This window comes from Leucoraja erinacea, chromosome 2, assembly GCF_028641065.1.
Source record: "Leucoraja erinacea ecotype New England chromosome 2, Leri_hhj_1, whole genome shotgun sequence".
Classification (NCBI taxonomy): Eukaryota; Metazoa; Chordata; class Chondrichthyes; order Rajiformes; family Rajidae; genus Leucoraja; species Leucoraja erinaceus.
In genome coordinates this window covers 26,182,139-26,200,979 of record NC_073378.1, presented here as the reverse complement: position 1 = coordinate 26,200,979, position 18,841 = coordinate 26,182,139, and the positions used below count along the sequence as shown (strand labels likewise).

At 48.1% G+C, this 18,841-nt stretch overlaps 1 protein-coding gene across 1 annotated transcript in view; it reads right to left on the bottom strand.

Annotated features, from left to right (window-relative positions):
* Nucleotides 1-2,839, bottom strand: part of LOC129705356 (unconventional myosin-X-like) — a 208,885-nt gene extending 206,046 nt beyond the window's left edge. Inside the window, 1 exon segment of the mRNA XM_055648890.1 lies at nt 2,356-2,839. Within this exon segment, the coding sequence (XP_055504865.1) occupies nt 2,356-2,376 (21 nt within the window). The 5' untranslated portion in view covers nt 2,377-2,839.
* Between the last annotated feature and the right edge of the window lie 16,002 nt (nt 2,840-18,841).

Genomic DNA, 18,841 nt, shown 5'->3' with positions numbered 1-18,841 from the left:
ATAAGGCCTGGAGGCTGTGGAGGGCAGACAGCTGGAGAGGCGAGAGATATGTGGAAGGTGTGTAAACCCATTTAACCCCAAACTGAAGATAGACACATAAGACAGGAGACCATCAGAGATAACGGCCCAGTGCTAATCTGTGGGGTCGTGGTCCAGTGGTGAGGAGTCCGAGAGATCGTGAAGAAGGGTTTTGACTCAAAACATCACCTATCCATGTTCTCCACAGATGCTGCCCGACCTGCTGAGTTACTCCAGCACTCTGTGAAACATCACCTATCCATGTTCTCCACAGATGCTGCCTGACCCGCTGAGTTACTCCAGCACTCTGTGTCTATCTGCAGTTTCCTCTGATACAAAACTGCATGGTTACCTGGAATTGGTCATGAGAGCCAATATTAATTTTGTGCATAAAATCATTAGCGGAATAGATTGGGTAGAGGCACAGATCACCTTGCCCCGAGGAGGGGAATCGAGGACCAAGAATCAAGTGCTTAAAGTGAGGGGATAAAGATTTAAAATGATACTGAGGGGTAACTTTTTCACACAAAGGGTGGAGAGTTTGGAACGAGCTGCTGGAGGAGGTGGTTGAGCCAGGTGTTATCGCAACGTTTAAGAAACATTTAGGCAGGTGCATGGATAGGACAGGTTTAGAGGGATATGAGCCAAACGCAGGCAGGTGGGACTAGTGTAGATGGGGCATGATGGCCAACACGGGCAAGTTGGGCCAAAGGGCCTGTTTCCACACTGTAAGACTTTATAGATTACAAAATGCTGGAGTAACTCAGCGGGACAGGCAGCATAGATCTCTGGAGAGAAGGAATGGGTGACGTTTCGGGTCTAGACACTTCTTCAGAGCCACCTGGGGTGGGTGGGGGGAGGGGGGGAGAGAGGCGGGAAATATGTGGAAGGTGTGTAAACCCATTTAACCCCAAACTGCAGATAGACACATAAGACAGGAGTAACTCGGAGGGACAGGCAGCATCTCTGGAGAGAAGGAATGGGTTTTAAACACAATCAGCAAATCTGTCTGTACCTTTATCTTCCCCAAAACTCTCAGTTGTTAATGATGAATAATGAAACATATAAGATTGTTAAGGGTTTGGACAGGCTAGAGGCAGGAAACACGTTCCCGGTGTTGGGGGAGTCCAGAACCAGGGGCCCACACAGTTTAAGAATAAGGGGTAAGCCATTTAGAACGGAGACGAGGAAACACTTTTTCTCACAGAGAGTGGTGAGTCTGTGGAATTCTCTGCGTCAGAGGGCGGTGGAGGCCGGTTCTCTGGATACTTTCTAGAGAGAGTTAGATAGGGCTCTTGAAGATAGCGGAAGTCAGGGGGGATATGGGGAGAAGGCAGGAACGGGGTACTGATTGTGGATGATGGGGTGGGAGATTGCAACCTTCACGTGGTCCGCCCTGTTACGACAAATGCAATCAACCTGGCGTGCACAATCAAATAGAACAAGTTGTCCTAAAGCTTTAGGCTGTGCATGCCAGGCGCAAGAAGATCAGCCATGATCACATTGAATGGCGGTGCTGGCTCGAAGGGCCGAATGGCCTACTTCTGCACCTATTGTCTATTATTATTATTAATATGATTATTATAATAATGCAAACCAGATTAGGGTGCTTGCTATATCTGGATTATATAAGTCTGAATACTATATATATATATATATATATATATATATATATATATATATATATATATATATATAGTAGTCATATATATAGTATTCAGACATATATACAGACATATATATATATATATACATATATATCCAGACATATATATATATATAAATATATAGTATTCAGACTTATATATTCAGACTTATATATCCAGACATATATATATATATATATATATATCTGAAGAAGGGTTTCGGCCGAAACGTTGCCTTTTTCCTTCGCTCCACAGATGCTGCTGCACCCGCTGAGTTTCTCCAGCCTTTTTGTGTACCTAGGGTGCTTGCTATATCTGGCTGGAATGGTGCGTGGACTCTTCTGGGCATCCACTTTGTCCACTTGTCTGCCATGACCCACCAACAATTTAAAACAAAACCTGCTTCCCTGCAGGAAGCTGGGAAAAGTTGTTGAAAGGAAATACCACACGGCAGTGAGAGAGAGACAATCCCGACTCCTGACCTTGCATGCCTTGCTTACAATAAGTAGCATGAAAGGGGGGAAAAAAACACAGAAGTGTTCCTACATTCAGCAGAGCAGAGTGTCTAATTGTTACACCACACCAACCTCTCTCTCTCTCTCTCTCCCTTCTCCCTCTCCTCCAACACACACACACACACACATAAGTCGCATCATCAAAGTATTTTTTTTTTTTTTTTTAAACGCCTTACCTCGGTGAAAAAGTTGTCCATTGTTTGAGATGAACTCAGCCAGGTTTGGGGAGTTTACTTTCCAGAGAGCCAAGGGGATTAAACGACGCGAGCTTCAGCGAGGAAGGAGTTGATATTATTATTCGGCTTCACGAGTTTCACAAACTTTACTCCTCGTTCCCACCGGTTCCGGAGATGGACCCCGCACACATTTCACACAGCTTTCCCTTTGTTCTGGAATTTCCTTAACATCGCCAAGACTGCCTTTTATTCATGGCAACGTCTCTTCGTGTACATACATCGCTCCTTGGAGAGAGAGAGAGAGAGAGAGAGAGAGAGAGGAGGAGGAGAATCAGCTCCACTCCTCACACACACACACAGAGATAGAGCGTGTACTTCTGTTAAGACATTGTCTCGGCCCATCCACACTCACTGAAAATGCTTCTGTGACCCGATCCAACCGAAGGAACAGCATTCCCTGTGACTAATGAAACTCCACCCCACTCCCTGCAGCCCAACCCCCCCACACCAAGTCAACCTTTAAAGGAAAATGGTTCCTTGTTCCTTCCCCGAGGTTTGAATGTAAACTGTGCTTCGAGAGCGGCCAATGTTTCAACTTTGTGGACATTTCAATCACCCTCTTTGCCTTTCTTGACGTCCTCTGAGGGAGGGCTGTATGTATGTATTTATGTATGTACTTAATCTATGAACCACTGTTGTGTAACGTTAGAACCTCCACCAATGTAAAGCACTTTGGCCAACGAGAGTTGTTTTTTAAAATGAGCTATAGAAATAAAAGTGACTTGACTTGACTTCTGTAAACTCTGGAGTCTTGGCCACTGCTGCTGAACACTTGGAAGCGTGGGCAGTTTAAGCCCTGTCCCACGGTACGAGTTCCATTCCAAGAGCTCTCCCGAGTTTAAATACAAATCTAACTCGTGGTAGGCACGGAGAATGAACGTAGCGGGTACGTCGGAGCTCGGGGACGTCTCTTAGCGGCTCGTAACGCTAACGGCAGGTACTTGGGAAGACTCGCTAACGGCAGGTAAGCACAGGAAGACTCGTGAAGATTTTTCAACATGATGAAAAATGTCCACGAGAGCCCCGAGTACCGACGAGCGGCCATTACCGTAAATCTACGAGTTCAAATCAGGGCAAACTCGGGAGAGCTCTTGGAATGAGCTCGTACCGTGGGACAGGGGTTTTACACTCTTGCAATCTAACTTCAGGGACAGCTTGTTAAAGAAGGAACTGCAGATAATGCAGCAAAATCGAAAGTGGACAAAAATGCTGGAGAAACTCAGCGGGCGAGGCAGCATCTATGGAGCGAAGGAAATAGGCAACGTTTCGGGTCGTTTCGACCCGAAACGTTGCCTATTTCCTTCGCTCCATAGATGCTGCCTCACCCGCTGAGTTTCTCCAGCATTTTTTGTCTACCTTCGATTTTTTTTTTCCCAGCATCTGCAGTTCCTTCGTGAATACTTCTGACGAAGAGTACTTTTACTTCGAGTCAAGAGTAGTTTTGTTATCAAAATGTCCCGAAAGTAGAACAAAGAGATTCTTACTGAAGATTTGACACACAAATAGCTGAAGTAACTGAGCGGGACAGGCAGCACCTCTGGAGGAAAGGAATAAGTGACCCTTCAGTCTGGAGAAGGGTCTCGACCCGAAATGTCGCTCATTCCTTTTTGCCCAGAGATGCTGAGAACCCACTGAGTTACTCCAGCAACTTGTATCCGTCTTTGGTTGAAAGCAGCATCTGCGGTTCCTCCCCACACAAAGAAATTCTTACCTGCAGCAGCGCGGCAGATATGTACTGTAAACAAACAGAGTACTCTGCAATCACCGTGACAACAAGAAGAAAAATAAGCTCAATATATAGCGGTAAGAGTTGCAGCCTCACAGCGCCAGAGACCTGGGTTCGATCCTGACTCCGGATGCTGTCTGTACCAGGAGTTTGTATGTTCTCCCCGTGACCTGCGTGGGTTTTTCTCCGGGTGCTCCGGTTTCCCTCCCAAACTCCGGATTCGTACAGTTTTGTAGGTTATTAATTTGCTTCGGTAATGAATTGTAAATTGTCCCCAGTGTGTAGGATAGTGCCGGTGCACGGCAGACTTAGAAACATCGAAAATAGGTGCAGGAGAAGGCCATTCGGCCCTTCGAGCCAGCACCGCCATTCATTGTGATCATGGCTGATCGTCCCCAGTCAATAACCCGTGCCTGCCTTCTCCCCATATCCCTTGATTCCACTAGCCCCTAGAGCTCTATCTAACTCTCTCTTGATGGGCTTGATGGGCTGAAGGGCCTGTTTCCGCGCTGAATCTCCAAATTCTAAAGCCTCTTGTCGATCACTCCCATGGTGGGGGAAGTCAGTACCCACGATGGACTGGGCGACGTTCACCACTTTAAAAAAAATCATTCAGCATTAGATTTCCAGAAAACATAATCAGGTCAGGAGCATTTAATTTTCGTATGTACTGTAAACTGGGCAGCGAGATTCTTACTTGTAGCAACAGAACATGTCTGTAAACACAGTACTCAGATAACACAATAAACAAGACAAAGTTCAAGATATTAAAAAACAAAAAGAGGCCACATGGGGCAAAGGAGATGCTGTCTGATCCACTGAGTTACTCCTGCACTCTGTCGCTATCTTGGTGTCAACCAGCATCTGCAGTGCTTTGTTTATTACATGGCCCCTCACAGTATCCACCCATCACTCGCCAAGCTCTGTCCTGCCCCCCAACTCTATTTGAGCTTTCTTCCCCCCTTACATCAGTCTGAGACAGGGTCCCGATCTGAAACGTCACCTATCCACGTTCTCCAGAGATGCTGCCTGACCCGCTGAGTTACTCCAGCACTCTGTGAAACGTCACCTATCCATGTTCTCCACAGATGCTGCCTGACCCGCTAAGTTACTCCAGCACTCTGTGAAACGTCACCTATCCATGTTGTCCACAGATGCTGCCTGACCCGCTGAGTTACTCCAGCACTCTGTGAAACGTCACCTATCCATGTTCTCCACAGATGCTGCCTGACCCGCTGAGTTACTCCAGCACTCTGTGAAACGTCACCTATCCACGTTCTCCACAGATGCTGCCTGACCCATTGTTTTAAGCCAAAGACTGGAAAGGGTGCACAGAAGATTTACCAGGATGTTGCCAGGACTCGAGGGCCTGAGCTACAGGGAGAGGTTGAGCAGGCTGGGACTCTATTCCTTGGAGCACAGGAGGATGAGGGGTGATCTTATAGAGGTGTACAAAATCATGAAAGGAATAGATCGGGTAGATGCACAGAGTCTCTTGCCCAGAGTAGGGGAATCGAGGACCAGAGGATATAGGTTTATAGTGAGGGGCGAAACATTTAATAGGAGCCTGAGGGAGAACTACTTCACACAGAGGGTGGTGGGTGTATGGAATGAGCTGCTGGAGTAGGTAGTTGAGGCAGGTACTATCATAACATTTAAGAAGCAATTAGACAGGTACATGGATAGGACAGGTTTAGAGGGATATGGGCCAAGCGCAGGCAGGTGGGACTAGTGTAGCTGGGAAATGTTGTCCGGTGTGGACAAGTTGGGCTGAAAGGCCTGTTTCCACGCTGTATCACTCTATGACTGAGTGGGTTTAACACTGCCACGGTGCGTGTTGGTCTGCCAGACCGCTTGCTCCCAGCTCCTGACCAGATGTCGAGGGGATTATCACCCATCAGCAGAAACACACCTGACATATAATCCCCCTGGCCAAGGTCCAGGGCTCGGCAATGAAGGCAAGAGGCAGTGCGATTTAAAAGGAAATTGGAGAAGTATTTGTAAAGGCACAGAGTGCTGGAGTAACTCAGCGGGTCAGGCAGCATCTGTGGAGAACATGGATAGGTGGCGTTTCACAGAGTGCTGGAGTAACTCAGCGGGTCAGGCAGCATCTGTGGAGAACATGGATAGGTGGCGTTTCACAGAGTGCTGGAGTAATTCAGTGGGTCAGGCAGCATCTGTGGAGAACATGGATAGGTGGCGTTTCACAGAATGCTGGAGTAATTCAGCGGGTCAGGCAGCATCTGTAGATAGACGGAATGAGTGACGTTTTGGGTCGAAACCCTTCTTCAGACTGTCAAGGGAGAGGGAAACGAGAGATATGGAAAGGTAAGGTGTGAAAACGAGACATCAAAGAAGATGGCTCAAGGAAAATGTAGATTGGATCATTGTTCCTTGACCCGCTTCTTTTGATGTCTGGTTATCACACCTTACCTTTCCATATATCTGTGCCTCTCTCTCCCCTGACTCAGCCTGAAGAAGGTTCTCGACCCGAAACGTCGCTCATTCCTTATCTCCAGAGATGCTGCCTGTCCCGCTGGGTTACTCCAGCTTTTTGTGTCTATCTTTGGTGTAAACCAGCATCTGCAGTTCCTTCCTACACAGTATTTGTAAAGGACTGGTTTGATATATTTAGTTAGATGTATTGATGGGAAAGCAAGGGGTAAGATATTCAGTTTAGTTTATTGTCATGTGTACCGAGGTACAGTGAAAAGCTTCTGTTGCGTGCTAACCAGTCAGCGGAAAGACAATACATGATTACAATCGAGCCGTCCACAGTGTACAGATACACGATAGAGGGAATAACATAGTTAAAGTAAGAAATGTTGCTGCAGGAGTAGGCATTTAAGAGTGTGGAGGGATTGTAATGTGCGATTGCAGTGGCCAGGACGCAGAGAGTCGCCTGGGTTGGCCGCCATTTTAGGGATACAGCGTGGAAATAGGCCCTTCGGCCACCCGAGTTCCCGCCAACCAGCGATCACTCTACACTAGCACTATCCCACATACTGTACTAGGGACAATTTTAACAAAGCCAATTAACCTACAAACCTGTACATCTTTGGAAACCGGAGCACCCGGAGAAAACCCACGTAGTCACAGGGAGAACGTACAAACAGTCGGAGAACAGCTCCGACTGCCAGCCCGCGGCCTACTTCTACCGCGGGTGCGGCGGGAACTTACCATCCGGAGCAGGGTCCCTCGCCGGGGATCCCTGGAGAGGAGCTCCGACCGCCGGCATGCAGCCAACACCATCTCGTAGCCGGTGGGGAGGTGCCGACTCAGGACTTACCTGGACTTTTTACCTTGTCTGCACATCTGGACGCCCGTAGCGGCGACTGCGGAGGGTTGAAGTCCCGACCATGGGGGAAAATGGAGGAGGACTGGCCAAATTGTGTGCCTTCCACCACGGTGATGAATGCTGCGGTGGATGTTTGTGTTAAATTTTTATTGTGTATTGTGTGTTCTTTTTTATTGTAGCGCTGCTGGCAAATTCATTTCACTTGCACTTTATGTGCAAGAGACGAATAAAACTTGACTTGACTCTGCACAGACAGTACCCACAGTCAGGATGGAACCCGGGTCCCTGGCGCTGTGAGGCAGCGACTCTACTGCTGAGCCACCGTGCTGACCCCTTGTGGGAGGGTGAATTAGACTTCTATTTCTTAATAAATCTGGTGCGGGTTTAAACAAGCCCTGCTTTATGGTGTAGGGGTTATTCAAACTGACATCATCGGTCAACATAACATTACAAATCGCATTAAATCATCCTTCATGCTGTTTCCCAACAATATACGTCACGTACAAATACCTGCACGGGAAGGTAGACGCTCCCGCCCCCACGAGTCTCGGGCAGATGGGGCTCGTCATCCTGGGAAGGCAGTCCATCTAGAAGAGGAAAAAGGTACACAAAAATGCTGGAGAAACTCAGCGGGTACAGTAGCATCTATGGAGCAAAGGAAATAGGCAACGTTTCGGGCCGAAACCCTTCTTCAGACTGATGGGGGGAGGCAGGGGGCGGGGAGAAGAAAGGAAAAAGGGGGAGGAGGAGCCCGAGGGATGGGAGGAGACAGCCCGAGGGCTGAGGAAGGGGAGGAGACAGCAAGGGCTAACAAAATTGGGAGAATTCAATGTTCATGCCCCCAGGATGCAGACTCCCCAAGCGGAATATGAGGTGCTGTTCCTCCAATTTTCGGTGTTGCTCACTCTGGCCATGGAGGAGACCCAGGACAGAGAGGTCGGATGGGGAATGGGAGGAGGAGTTGATGTGAAAACTCTGATTTAAAACCTCCGCTGCCTCGTGGCCATATCCAGTCATGGAAAAGGCACCAGGAGTAAACATCAAGAAAATCCGGAATCGGAGCCCCTAAGGCAGTTTGTTGTTGTCTACAACCTCGCTCTGGCAGCTCCAACGATGGCGCTGGTGCCAAACTGTAACGGCCTTGCTGTTCCTTTGGATCGATCAGCAACGTGGAGAGGGGAGGACGTGCTGCATGGGCAACAGCCTGTCCTCCATATGACATCGCCCAGGCTTGCATCCGACTAGGATGCATCACTCATGACCGAGGGGGGCCTACTACTACCACTACTACAAATAAGGATTTACCTGAAAAATAGACACAAAGTGCTGGAGTGACTCAGCGCCTGGAGAACATGGACGCGGGCCGGTGGGCCAAGTGTAGATGGGAGGAATAGATTGGGTCGATGCACAGAGTCTCTCGCCCAGAGTAGGGGAATCGAGGACCAGAGGACATAGGTTCAAGGTGAAGGGGGAAAGATTTAATAGGAACGTGAGGGGTAACTTTTACACACAAAGGGTGGTGGGTGTATGGAACGAGCTGCCAGGCCAGAGGAGGTAGTTGAGGCTGGGACTATCGCAACGTTTAAGAAACAGTTAGACAGGTACATGGATAGGACAGGTTTAGAGGGATATCGACCAAACGCAGGCGGTGGGACTAGCATAGATGTGGCATGTTGGTCGGCATGGACAAGTTGGGCCGAAGGGCCTGATTCCACACTGTATCACTCTTTGACAAGTCCAAATGTGAAAAACTCCATACGTGTATCAGACCCAAACCATAATTGAGTCTTAAACATCAAGCGATCCTGAGGTCTCATTTGGAGCTATTTTTAAAAATGCTTATAATAGTTGAGGCAAAAGTTCCACTTCAAAAACAAAGACTGCTTTATATATATATATATACATATATATTTTTTTTTAACTGGTCATGTACTTCCAAGCCGGGGTTTATTGCTAACTCAGTCGGCCTGGCAGCCAAGCCCAATACTTCAAGGGAAGTGAAGGTGGCGTTTAGCCGACAGGAAGCTGTGCAGACCGATTTAAGTCGAGGCAACAACAAAATAAGAAGTTTCAAGCATTTTAGAAGAGTTTAGTTTAGTTTAGGTCATTATCACGTGTACCGAGGTCGAGTGAAAAAAGCCTTTTTGCATTAAAAAAACAGTCAACGGAAAAACAATACATGACAACAATCGAGCTGTCCACAGTGTACAGATACGTGATAAAGGGAATAATGTTTTAGTGCAGGATCAAGTCCGATTACAGATAATCCGAAGGTCTCCAATGATGTCGAAAGTAGCTCAGGGCCGCCCTCTAGTTGGTGATTGGATGGTTCAGTTGCCTGATAACAGCTGAAAGAAATCTGGAGGTGTGCGTTTTCACACTTCTGTACCTTTTGCCTGATGGGAGAGGGGAGAAGAGGGAGTGGCCGGGGGTGAGACTGGTCCTTGATTATAGAAACATAGAAATTAGGTGCAGGAGTAGGCGATTCGGCCCTTCGAGCCTGCACCGCCATTCAATATGATCATGGCTGATCATCCAACTCAGTATCCCGTACCTGCCTTTCTCTCCATACCCCCTGATCCCCCTAGCCACAAGGGCCACATCTAACTCCCTCTTAAATATAGCCAATGAACTGGCCTCAACTACCCTCTGTGGCAGAGAGTTCCAGAGATTCACCACTCTCTGCGTGAAAAAGATTATGCTGCTGGCCTTGCCGAGGCAGTGAGGTGTAGATGGAGTCAATGGAAGGGAGGTTGGTTTGTGCGATGGTCTGGGCTGCCTCCACAATTCGCTGCAATTTCTTGCAGTCTTGCACGGTCCCAAACCGTGCTGTGATGCATCCGTGCTGTGATAAAACGTTATTGATGGTGTATCTGTAGAAGTTGAGTATTTAATGGCACTGGGCCTGTACTCGCTGGAGTTTAGAACGATGAGGGGGGGGACCTCATTCAGACTTACTGAATAATGAAAGGCCTGGATAGAGTGGATGTGGAGACGATATTTCCAGTAGTGGGAGAGTCTAGGACTAGAAGTCACAGCTTCAGAATAAAAGAACGTTGCTTTAGGAAGGAGATGAGGAGTATTATCTTTAGATGGTGAATCTGTGGAATTCATTGCCACAGAAGGCTGCGGCGATCAAGTCAAGGGATATTTTTAAGGCAGAGACAGATAGATTCTTGATTAGTGCGGGTGTCAGGGGTTATGGGGCGAAGGCAGGAGAATGGGGCTGAGAGGGAGAGATAGATTAGCCATGATTGAATGATGGAGTAGATTTTTTTCTTTGTAATTCGAGACTTTAGAGATACTTCAAGAAACAGGCCATCAGGCCCATCTAGTCCGTGCCAACCAGCGATCACCCCGCACACTAGCACTAACCTACAAACTAGGGACAAAATGTAACCAAGGTCAATTAATCTACAAATCTGCACATCTTTGGAGTGTGGGAGGAAACCAGAGCTTAATTGGCATCATTCTACTCCTGTGATTTACGAGCTTGTGAAACCAGAATGCTTTTTACTTTTAACTGTGAAAGAAAATCATTACGAAGGAAACGAGGCCAAAATACACTGAAAGCTGAATAAACACAAAGTTTCCTTTCTGGACTAGACACAAAATACTGGAGTAACTCAGCGGGTCAGGCAGCATCTGTGGAGAACATGGATAGGTGACGTTTCGCTTCGAGACCCTTCTTCAGACTGAGAGTCAGGGAGAAAGGGAAACAAGAGATATAGATGGATGGTGATGTGGAGAGATATAGAACAAATGAAAGAAAGATGTGCAAAAAGAGCATCAATGATAAAGGAAACAGGCCATTGTTAGCTTGAGCTAGGTGAAAATAGGTTACAGACAATGAAACTCAACAAGACAACATTGACAATAGACAATATGTGCAGGAGTAGGCCATTTGGCCCTGCCAGCCAGCACCGCCATTCAATGTGATCATGGCTGATCATCACCAATCAGTACCCCGTTCCTGCCTTCTCCCCATATCCCCTGACTCTGCTATTTTTAAGAGCCCTATCTAGCTCTCTCTTGACAGCATCCAGAGAACCTGCTTCCACCACCCTCTGAGACAGAGAATTCCACAGACTCACCACTCTGTGAGTAAAAGTGTTTCCTCGTCTCCGTTCTAAATGGCTTACTCCTATTCTTAAACTGTGGCCCCTGGTTCTGGACTCCCCCAAACATCGGGAACATGTTTCCTGCCTCTAGCGTGTCCAAGCCCTTAACAATCTTTTATGTTTCAATAAGATGCCCTCTCATCCTTCTAAACTCCGGAGTGCACAAGCCCAGCTGCTCCATTCTCTCAGCATATGACAGTCCCGCCCGCCATCCCGGGAATTAACCTTGTAACCGGGAATTGAAACTGATGCAGCCACTAGGGTGGGGGATGGATGGAGAGAGAGACAGAGAGACAGAGGGAATGTGTAAGATGTAATTGAAGTTAGATAATTCAATATTCATACCTCTGTGTTGTAAGCTGCCCAAGCAAAATATGAGGCTTCCTTGCGGGTCTGGGCTCAACATCGCCACCTGCTGGGTTAGGTTCACACATGCAGATTGGTCGACCGCCTAGACTTCTAAATGCATTCCTCGTCTGAAATATTTGAAAGAGGCACTTTGTTTCGACTAAAGTAGAAACCGCAGGGGAATAAATTCACTTACGAGGGGGAAATTAATAAGGCATTCGTTTAATTTAAAATAACTCAACATACAGAAAACGGCAGAGGAATTTTGACTTTAGACTTTAGAGATGCAGCGCGGAAACAGGCCCTTCGGCCCACCGGGTCCGTGCCGACCAGCGACACCCGCACACTAACATTATCAAACACGGTATTATGTTCGCCAAATGTATTTGTTTTAACAATTTTCTTTTCGTGATAGAGAGTAGGAATAGATAAGCAATAATAATCGCTGTTTTCTCGACCCGAAACGCCACCTATTCCTTCGCTCCATAGATGCTGCCCCACCCGCTGAGTTTCTCCAGCATCTTTGTCGACCTTCGATTGTAATCATGTATTGTATTTCCGCTGATTGGACAGCACGCTACAAAAGCTCTTCACTGTACCTCGGTACACGTGACAATAAACTAAACTGAAACGGAGATGAAGTCCAATGTCCAATGTCCGCAATGTATCAGACAATCATCAGCGGTCACTCAAAACGAGTATGACTGTCCTCTCACGGAGGACGCCCGTGCGTGACTTTGTTTAACGTGGGGAGACTGGTGCACAGACAGATCCTTGACAGATCTGGGTCAGGATCCAGTGGCATGGAATCCAAGACGACTGGGGACCCTTTTCTGCTGCAGCCTTCATCCGCCTTCCCAGCCGTTGCGAGTAGAGTGTTTGGCCGAACGCACCTTGGGAACTACACTCGCCCCCCCCCCCCCCCCCCCCCCTGCAGGACCTGTACACCAGGAGGTGAAGATCCAGAGCCAGCAACATTATGGGGGACCCCTTCCACCCCAGCAACGGACTGTTCCAGCTGCTACGGTCAGGCAAACGCCTCCGCTGTCACGCTGCGAAAACAGAGAGGATGAGACGGAGTTTCTTCCCACAGGCCGTCAGGACTGTAAACTCTGATCTCACCAGGGACTCATTTAATGTTGTGTTGTGTCTTTTTATTTTAATGTAAATACTGGTTCTGTTCTGTTCTGTTCTGTCGTTCTGCACAATCCCGCATGCATTGCCACTTTCATTTCCCTGCACATCTTGTATGTGTACGTGACAAATAAAGTTGACTTGACTTGGCTTGACTTGAGAAGAGGGAGTGGCTGGGGGTGCGACTGGTCCTTGATGATGCTGCTGGCCTTGCCGAGGCAGCGTGAGGTGTAGATGGAGTCAATGGAAGGGAGGTTGGTTTGTGTGACGGTCTGGGCTGCGTCCACAATTCGCTGCAATTTCTTGCGGTCTTGGATGGAGCTGTTCCCAAACCGAGCTGTGATGGATCCCGATAAAATGCTTTCTGCGGCGCATCTGTAGAAGTTGCTGAGAGTTGTAGGGGACATGCTGAACTTCCTGAGCCTTCTAAGGACGTAGAGGCGTTGGTGTGCTTTCTTGGTCGTTGCTTCAGTATGGGTGGTCCAGGAGAAGTTGTTGGTGATATTCTGAAATTGATATTCTGAATAAATTTCAAGATCCTCCTTTATGTTCACAAAGCCCTTAACGGGCTTGTCCCCACCTACATCAAAAGTCTGCCCTCACCACCAGGTCCCTCAGATCGGCCGACTTGGGGTTACTGAACATCCCGCGGTCTCGGCATAAGCTCAGCGGCGACTGCGCCTTTGCGGTTGCAGCTCCTAGACTGTGGAACAGCATCCCTCTTCCCATCAGAACTGCCCCCTCCATCGACTCCTTTAAGTCGAGAATTAAAACTCATCTTTACTCTCAAGCCTTTCTTGACGTCCTCTGAGGGAGGGCTATATGTATGTATTTATGTATGTAATTAATCTATGAACCACTGTTGTATAACGTTAGTACCTCCACCAATGTAAAGCACTTTGGCCAACGAGAGTTGTTTTGTAAATGTGCTATAGAAATAAAAGTGACTTGACTTGACTCCTAGGAATTTGAGGTTTTCAACTATCTTTACTTTGGCAATGCCGTCAATGCAGACTATGTGTACCGACTCGCTTCCTGAAGCCGATCACTATCTCCTTTGTCTCGCTGACACTGAGAGAAAGGTTGTTGTCTTGACACCGGGACACAAGGTTTAAATGGTGATAGCTTTGATAGTTCTATCGAATGGCATCTGCTCCCTAATGCTCAGTCAGATCTGTCTGCATTGACTTTGTTGTACTCTCAGCCATAATCTTATCTGATTTCTAGGAAATAGTGATTGCAGCTGGATTAATGCCTTGTCAAAAGATTTGGAATTATGGTAGCCAAATTATATACAAGTATTTATTTTTACAATTTTCCTTTCGTGTTAGCAATTAGGAACACGTCAGCCATAATAATCAATGATGCAGCGGTGGCGTTGCAGCCTCACAGCGCCGGGTTCCATCCTGATTACAGGTGCTGTCTGCATGGAGTTTGCACGTTCTCTCCGTGACCGCGTGGATTTTCTCCAGGGTGCTCCGGTCTCCTCCCACACTCCAAAGACATCCAGGTTTGTAGGCTAATTGTTCAAGAAGGAACTGCAGATGCTGGAATATCGAAGGTACACAAAATTGCTGGAGAAATTCAGCGGGTGCAGCAGCATCTATGGAGCGAAGAAAATAGGCGACGTTTCGGGTCGAAACCCTTCGTCAGACTGATGGGGGGGTGGGAGGGGAGAAGGAAGGAAAAAGGGGAGGAGGAGGAGCCCGAGGGCGGGGGGGATGGGAGGAGACAGCTCGAGGGTTAAGGAAGGGGAGGAGACAGCAAGGGCTAGCAAAATTGGGAGAATTCAACATTCATGCCATCAGGATGCAAGCTGCCCAGGCGGAATATGAGGTGCTGTTCCTCCAATTTCCGGTGTTGCTCACTCTGGCAATGGAGGAGACCCAGGACAGAGAGGTTGGATTGGGAATGGGAGGGGGAGTTGAAGTGCTGAGCCACCGGGAGTTCAGGTAGGTTATTGCGGACTGAGCGGAGGTGTTCGGCGAAACGATCGTCCAACCTACGCTTAGTCTCCCCGATGTAAATCAGCTGACATCTAGAGCAGCGGATGCAGTAGATGAGGTTGGAGGAGATACAGGTGAACCTTTGTCGCACCTGGAACGACTGCTTGGGACCTTGAATGGAGTCGAGGGGGGAGGTGAAGGGACAGGTGTTGCATTTCTTGCGGTTGCAACGGAAAGTGCCCGGGGAGGGGGTGGTACGGGAGGGAAGGGAAGAATTGACAAGGGAGTTGCGGAGGGAGCGGTCTTTGCGGAAGGCAGACATAGGGGGGAGATGGGAAGATGTGGCGAGTGGTGGGGTCACGTTGGAGGTGGCGGAAATGGCGGAGGATTATGTGTTGTATTTGCCGGCTGATGGGGTGAAAGGTGAGGACCAGAGGGACTCTGCCCTTGTTGCGAGTGCGGGGATGGGGAGAGAGAGCAGTGTTGCGGGGTATGGATGAGACCCTGGTGTGAGCCTCATCTATGGTGGTGGAGGGGAATCCCTGTTCCCTGAAGAACGAGGACATTTCCAATGCCCTGGTGTGGAACGTCTCATCCTGGGAACAGATGCGGCGTAGGCGGAGGAATTGGGAGTAGGGGATGGAGTCTTTACAGGGGGCAGGGTGGGAAGGCGTGTAATCCAGATAGCCATGTGAGTCAGTTGGTTTGTAGTGTATGTCGGTCAGAAGTCTGTCCCCTGCGATGGAGATGGTGAGGTCAAGGAATGGTAGGGAAGTGTCGGAAATGGTCCAGGTGTATTGGAGTGCCGGATGGAAGTTGGTGGTGAAGTGGATGAAGTCAGTCAGTTGTGTGTAGGCTAATTGGCTTGGTATAAGTGTAAATTGTCCCTAGTGTGTGTGTGGGATAGTGTTAAGGGCCTGCCCCATGAGCATGCGACTCCATGCGGCAAGCGCGACCTAACGTGGTCGCTTGAGCCGTATGGCCTCGCGGGGCCGGTCCCACTTCGATCGCCGGAGCCGTATGGAGTTGTGCGGAGCTGGTCCCGACAACTGACACTGTCCAAAGATTCCTCGTGGCAACGGCCTGCCGGCCCACACCCGCATTGAGGCCGTACACACCGCCTCGACGGCCGTACGCACCGCCTCAACGGGCGTGCGCAGCGTCTTGACGGCCTACGCCTTCGCTCGAACCTCACGTCAACTCATACGGGATCACTCGACCTCTGCGCGGCCCCCGCTTCCGGTTTGGTCGCGCTCGCCGCATGCAGTCGCATGCTCGTGGGACAGGCCCTTTAGTGTGCGGGGATCGCTGATTGATCGGCGGGCCGTGGGGCCTGTTTCCGCGCTGTATCTCTCGCCGAAACTAAACTATTCTAAACCATAATCTCATTTGATTTCTAGGAAATAATGATTGCAGTTGGATTAATCCCTTGTTTGTCCAAAGAAAGCTGACCATCTGGTTTGCACTGATGGTAAACAAAGAATATAGATGTATTTGTTTTAACAATTTTATTTTCGTGTTAGAGATTAGGAATCGATAAGCAATAATAATCGCAGTTTATGTTGCGAGGATATTGCCAGGACTCGAGGGCCTGAGCTACAGGGAGAGGTTGAGCAGGCTGGGTCTCTATTCCTCGCTTTGAGAAGAAGGTTGTCCGCCCTCACCTCCATAGGCTTTGTTTAGTTAATTATTGCCATGCGTACCCATGTTCAGTGAAAAGCTTTTGTCAAAGAAAAGACAGTCCATGAACCCAACCGAGCTGTCCACAGTACTCAGATAATGGATAAAGAGTACAACATAATGAATAGTGAAAGGCCTGGATAGAGTGGATGTGGAGAGGATGTTTCCACTGGTGGGAGAGTCTAGGACCAGAGGGCACAGTATAAAAGTACATACCTTTAGAAAGGAGATGAAGAGGAATTTATTTAGGCAAAGGGTGGTGCATCTGTGGAATTCATTGCCTCAGACGGCTGTGGAAACAAAGTCAGTGGATATATTTAGAGACATGTAGATTCCTGATTAGTGTGGGTGTCAGGGGTTATAGGGAGAAGGCAGGAGAATGGGGTTGAGAGGGAGAAATAGATCAGCCATGATTGAATGGCGGAGTAGACTTGATGGGCCGAATGGCCTAATTGAGCTCCTAGAATTTATGGACATTATCAACTACTATCACCTCAATGTTTAGTTCCGTTTAGTTAATTATTGTCATGTGTAGCGATGTAAAGTGTAAAGCTTTTCTCCAAGAAAAGACTGCATGATTACAATGAAGCTGTCGACATCTAACCTAATTGAGGCTCAGTGTTCAACACCATCAAGTCAGGAGAGTTTATTGTCATGTGTCCCAGATAGGACAATAAAATTCTTGCTTGCTGCAGCACAACAGAATATTGTAGGCATAAATACAGATCAGATCAGTGTGACCATATACCATAGAATATATATATATATATTTACATACACATAAATACACAGATAAAGTGCAATACCCTCCAAACTGGTTATACAATACAGGGAACAGGCTTCATCCGTATTTCTGCTCATCCCTATGCAACTGGATCCTTGACTTCCTCATCAACAGGCCACAATTGGTACGAATTGGCAACGTCACATCCTCCTTGAAAACCATCAGCACGGGAGCACTCAGCGCTGTGTGGTCAGTCTATACCCGTGACTGTGTGGCTAGACAGAGGGTGGTACGGGTGGCGCAGCAGTAGAGTTGCTGCCTCACAGCGGAAGAGACTCGGGTTCCATCTTGTCTTCGGGTGCTGTCTGTACGGGGTTTGTACGTTCTCCCCGTGACCTGCATGGGTTTTCTCTGGGTGCCCTGGTTTACCCCCACCACTACAAAGACTGCTACAGGTTTATAGGTTAATTGGCTTAGGTTACAAAATAAAATTGTAAATTGTCCCGAGTGTGTAGGATAGTGCTCGTGTATTGGTGGTCGGTGCAGAATCGGTGGGCCGTAGGGCCTGTTTCCACACCACAGAAGCATCTCCACAATCGCTCCACACTCTTAAAGTAAAGCCTAAAGTCTGAAGTTGCAACGCTGTCTTGAAATTTGCTGACGACACCACTGCTGTTGGATGGATTACAGGTACTGATGAGTGAGAGGATAGGCACAAAACGTTGGAGTAACTCAGCGGGACAGGCCAGCATCTCCGGAGAGAAGGAACAGGTGACATTTCGGGTCGAGACCATTCTTCAGACTGCAAGGTCTGAGACGATCTCGACCCAAAACCTCACCCATTCCTTCCCTCCAGAGATGCTGCCTGTCCCGCTGACTTACTCCAGCTCTTTGTGTCTCTCTTCGGTTTAAACCAGCATCCGCAGTTCCTTCCCTGCACAATGATGTCAGTTTCGAGGGAGTTTGACAATCTGATTGAGTGGTGCCAGAGCAACAATCTTGCTCTCAAAGGTAGACAAAAATGCTGGAGAAACCCAGCGGGTGAGGCAGCATCTATGGAGCGAAGGGATAGGTGAACCGAGAATATAATATATTAGATAGAGATACACAGAAAGACAGAGACAAAATGTTTAAGAAGGAACTGCAGATGCTGGAAAATCGAAGGTAGACACAAAATGCTGGAGAAACTCAGCGGGTTTCAGTGAGACAGTTTCTCTGGATGCTTTCAAGAGAGAGCTAGATAGGGCTCTTAAAGATAGCGGTCAGGTGATATGGGGAAAAGGCAGGAACGTGTTACTGTTTGGGGATGATCAGCCATGATCACATTGAATGGCGGTGCTGGCTTGAAGGGCCGAATGGCCTACTCCTGCACTTATTGTCTATTGTCTATTGAGGTAGCATCTGTGGACATTTCGGCTGAAACCAGGAAGGCAGCATCTATGGAGCGAA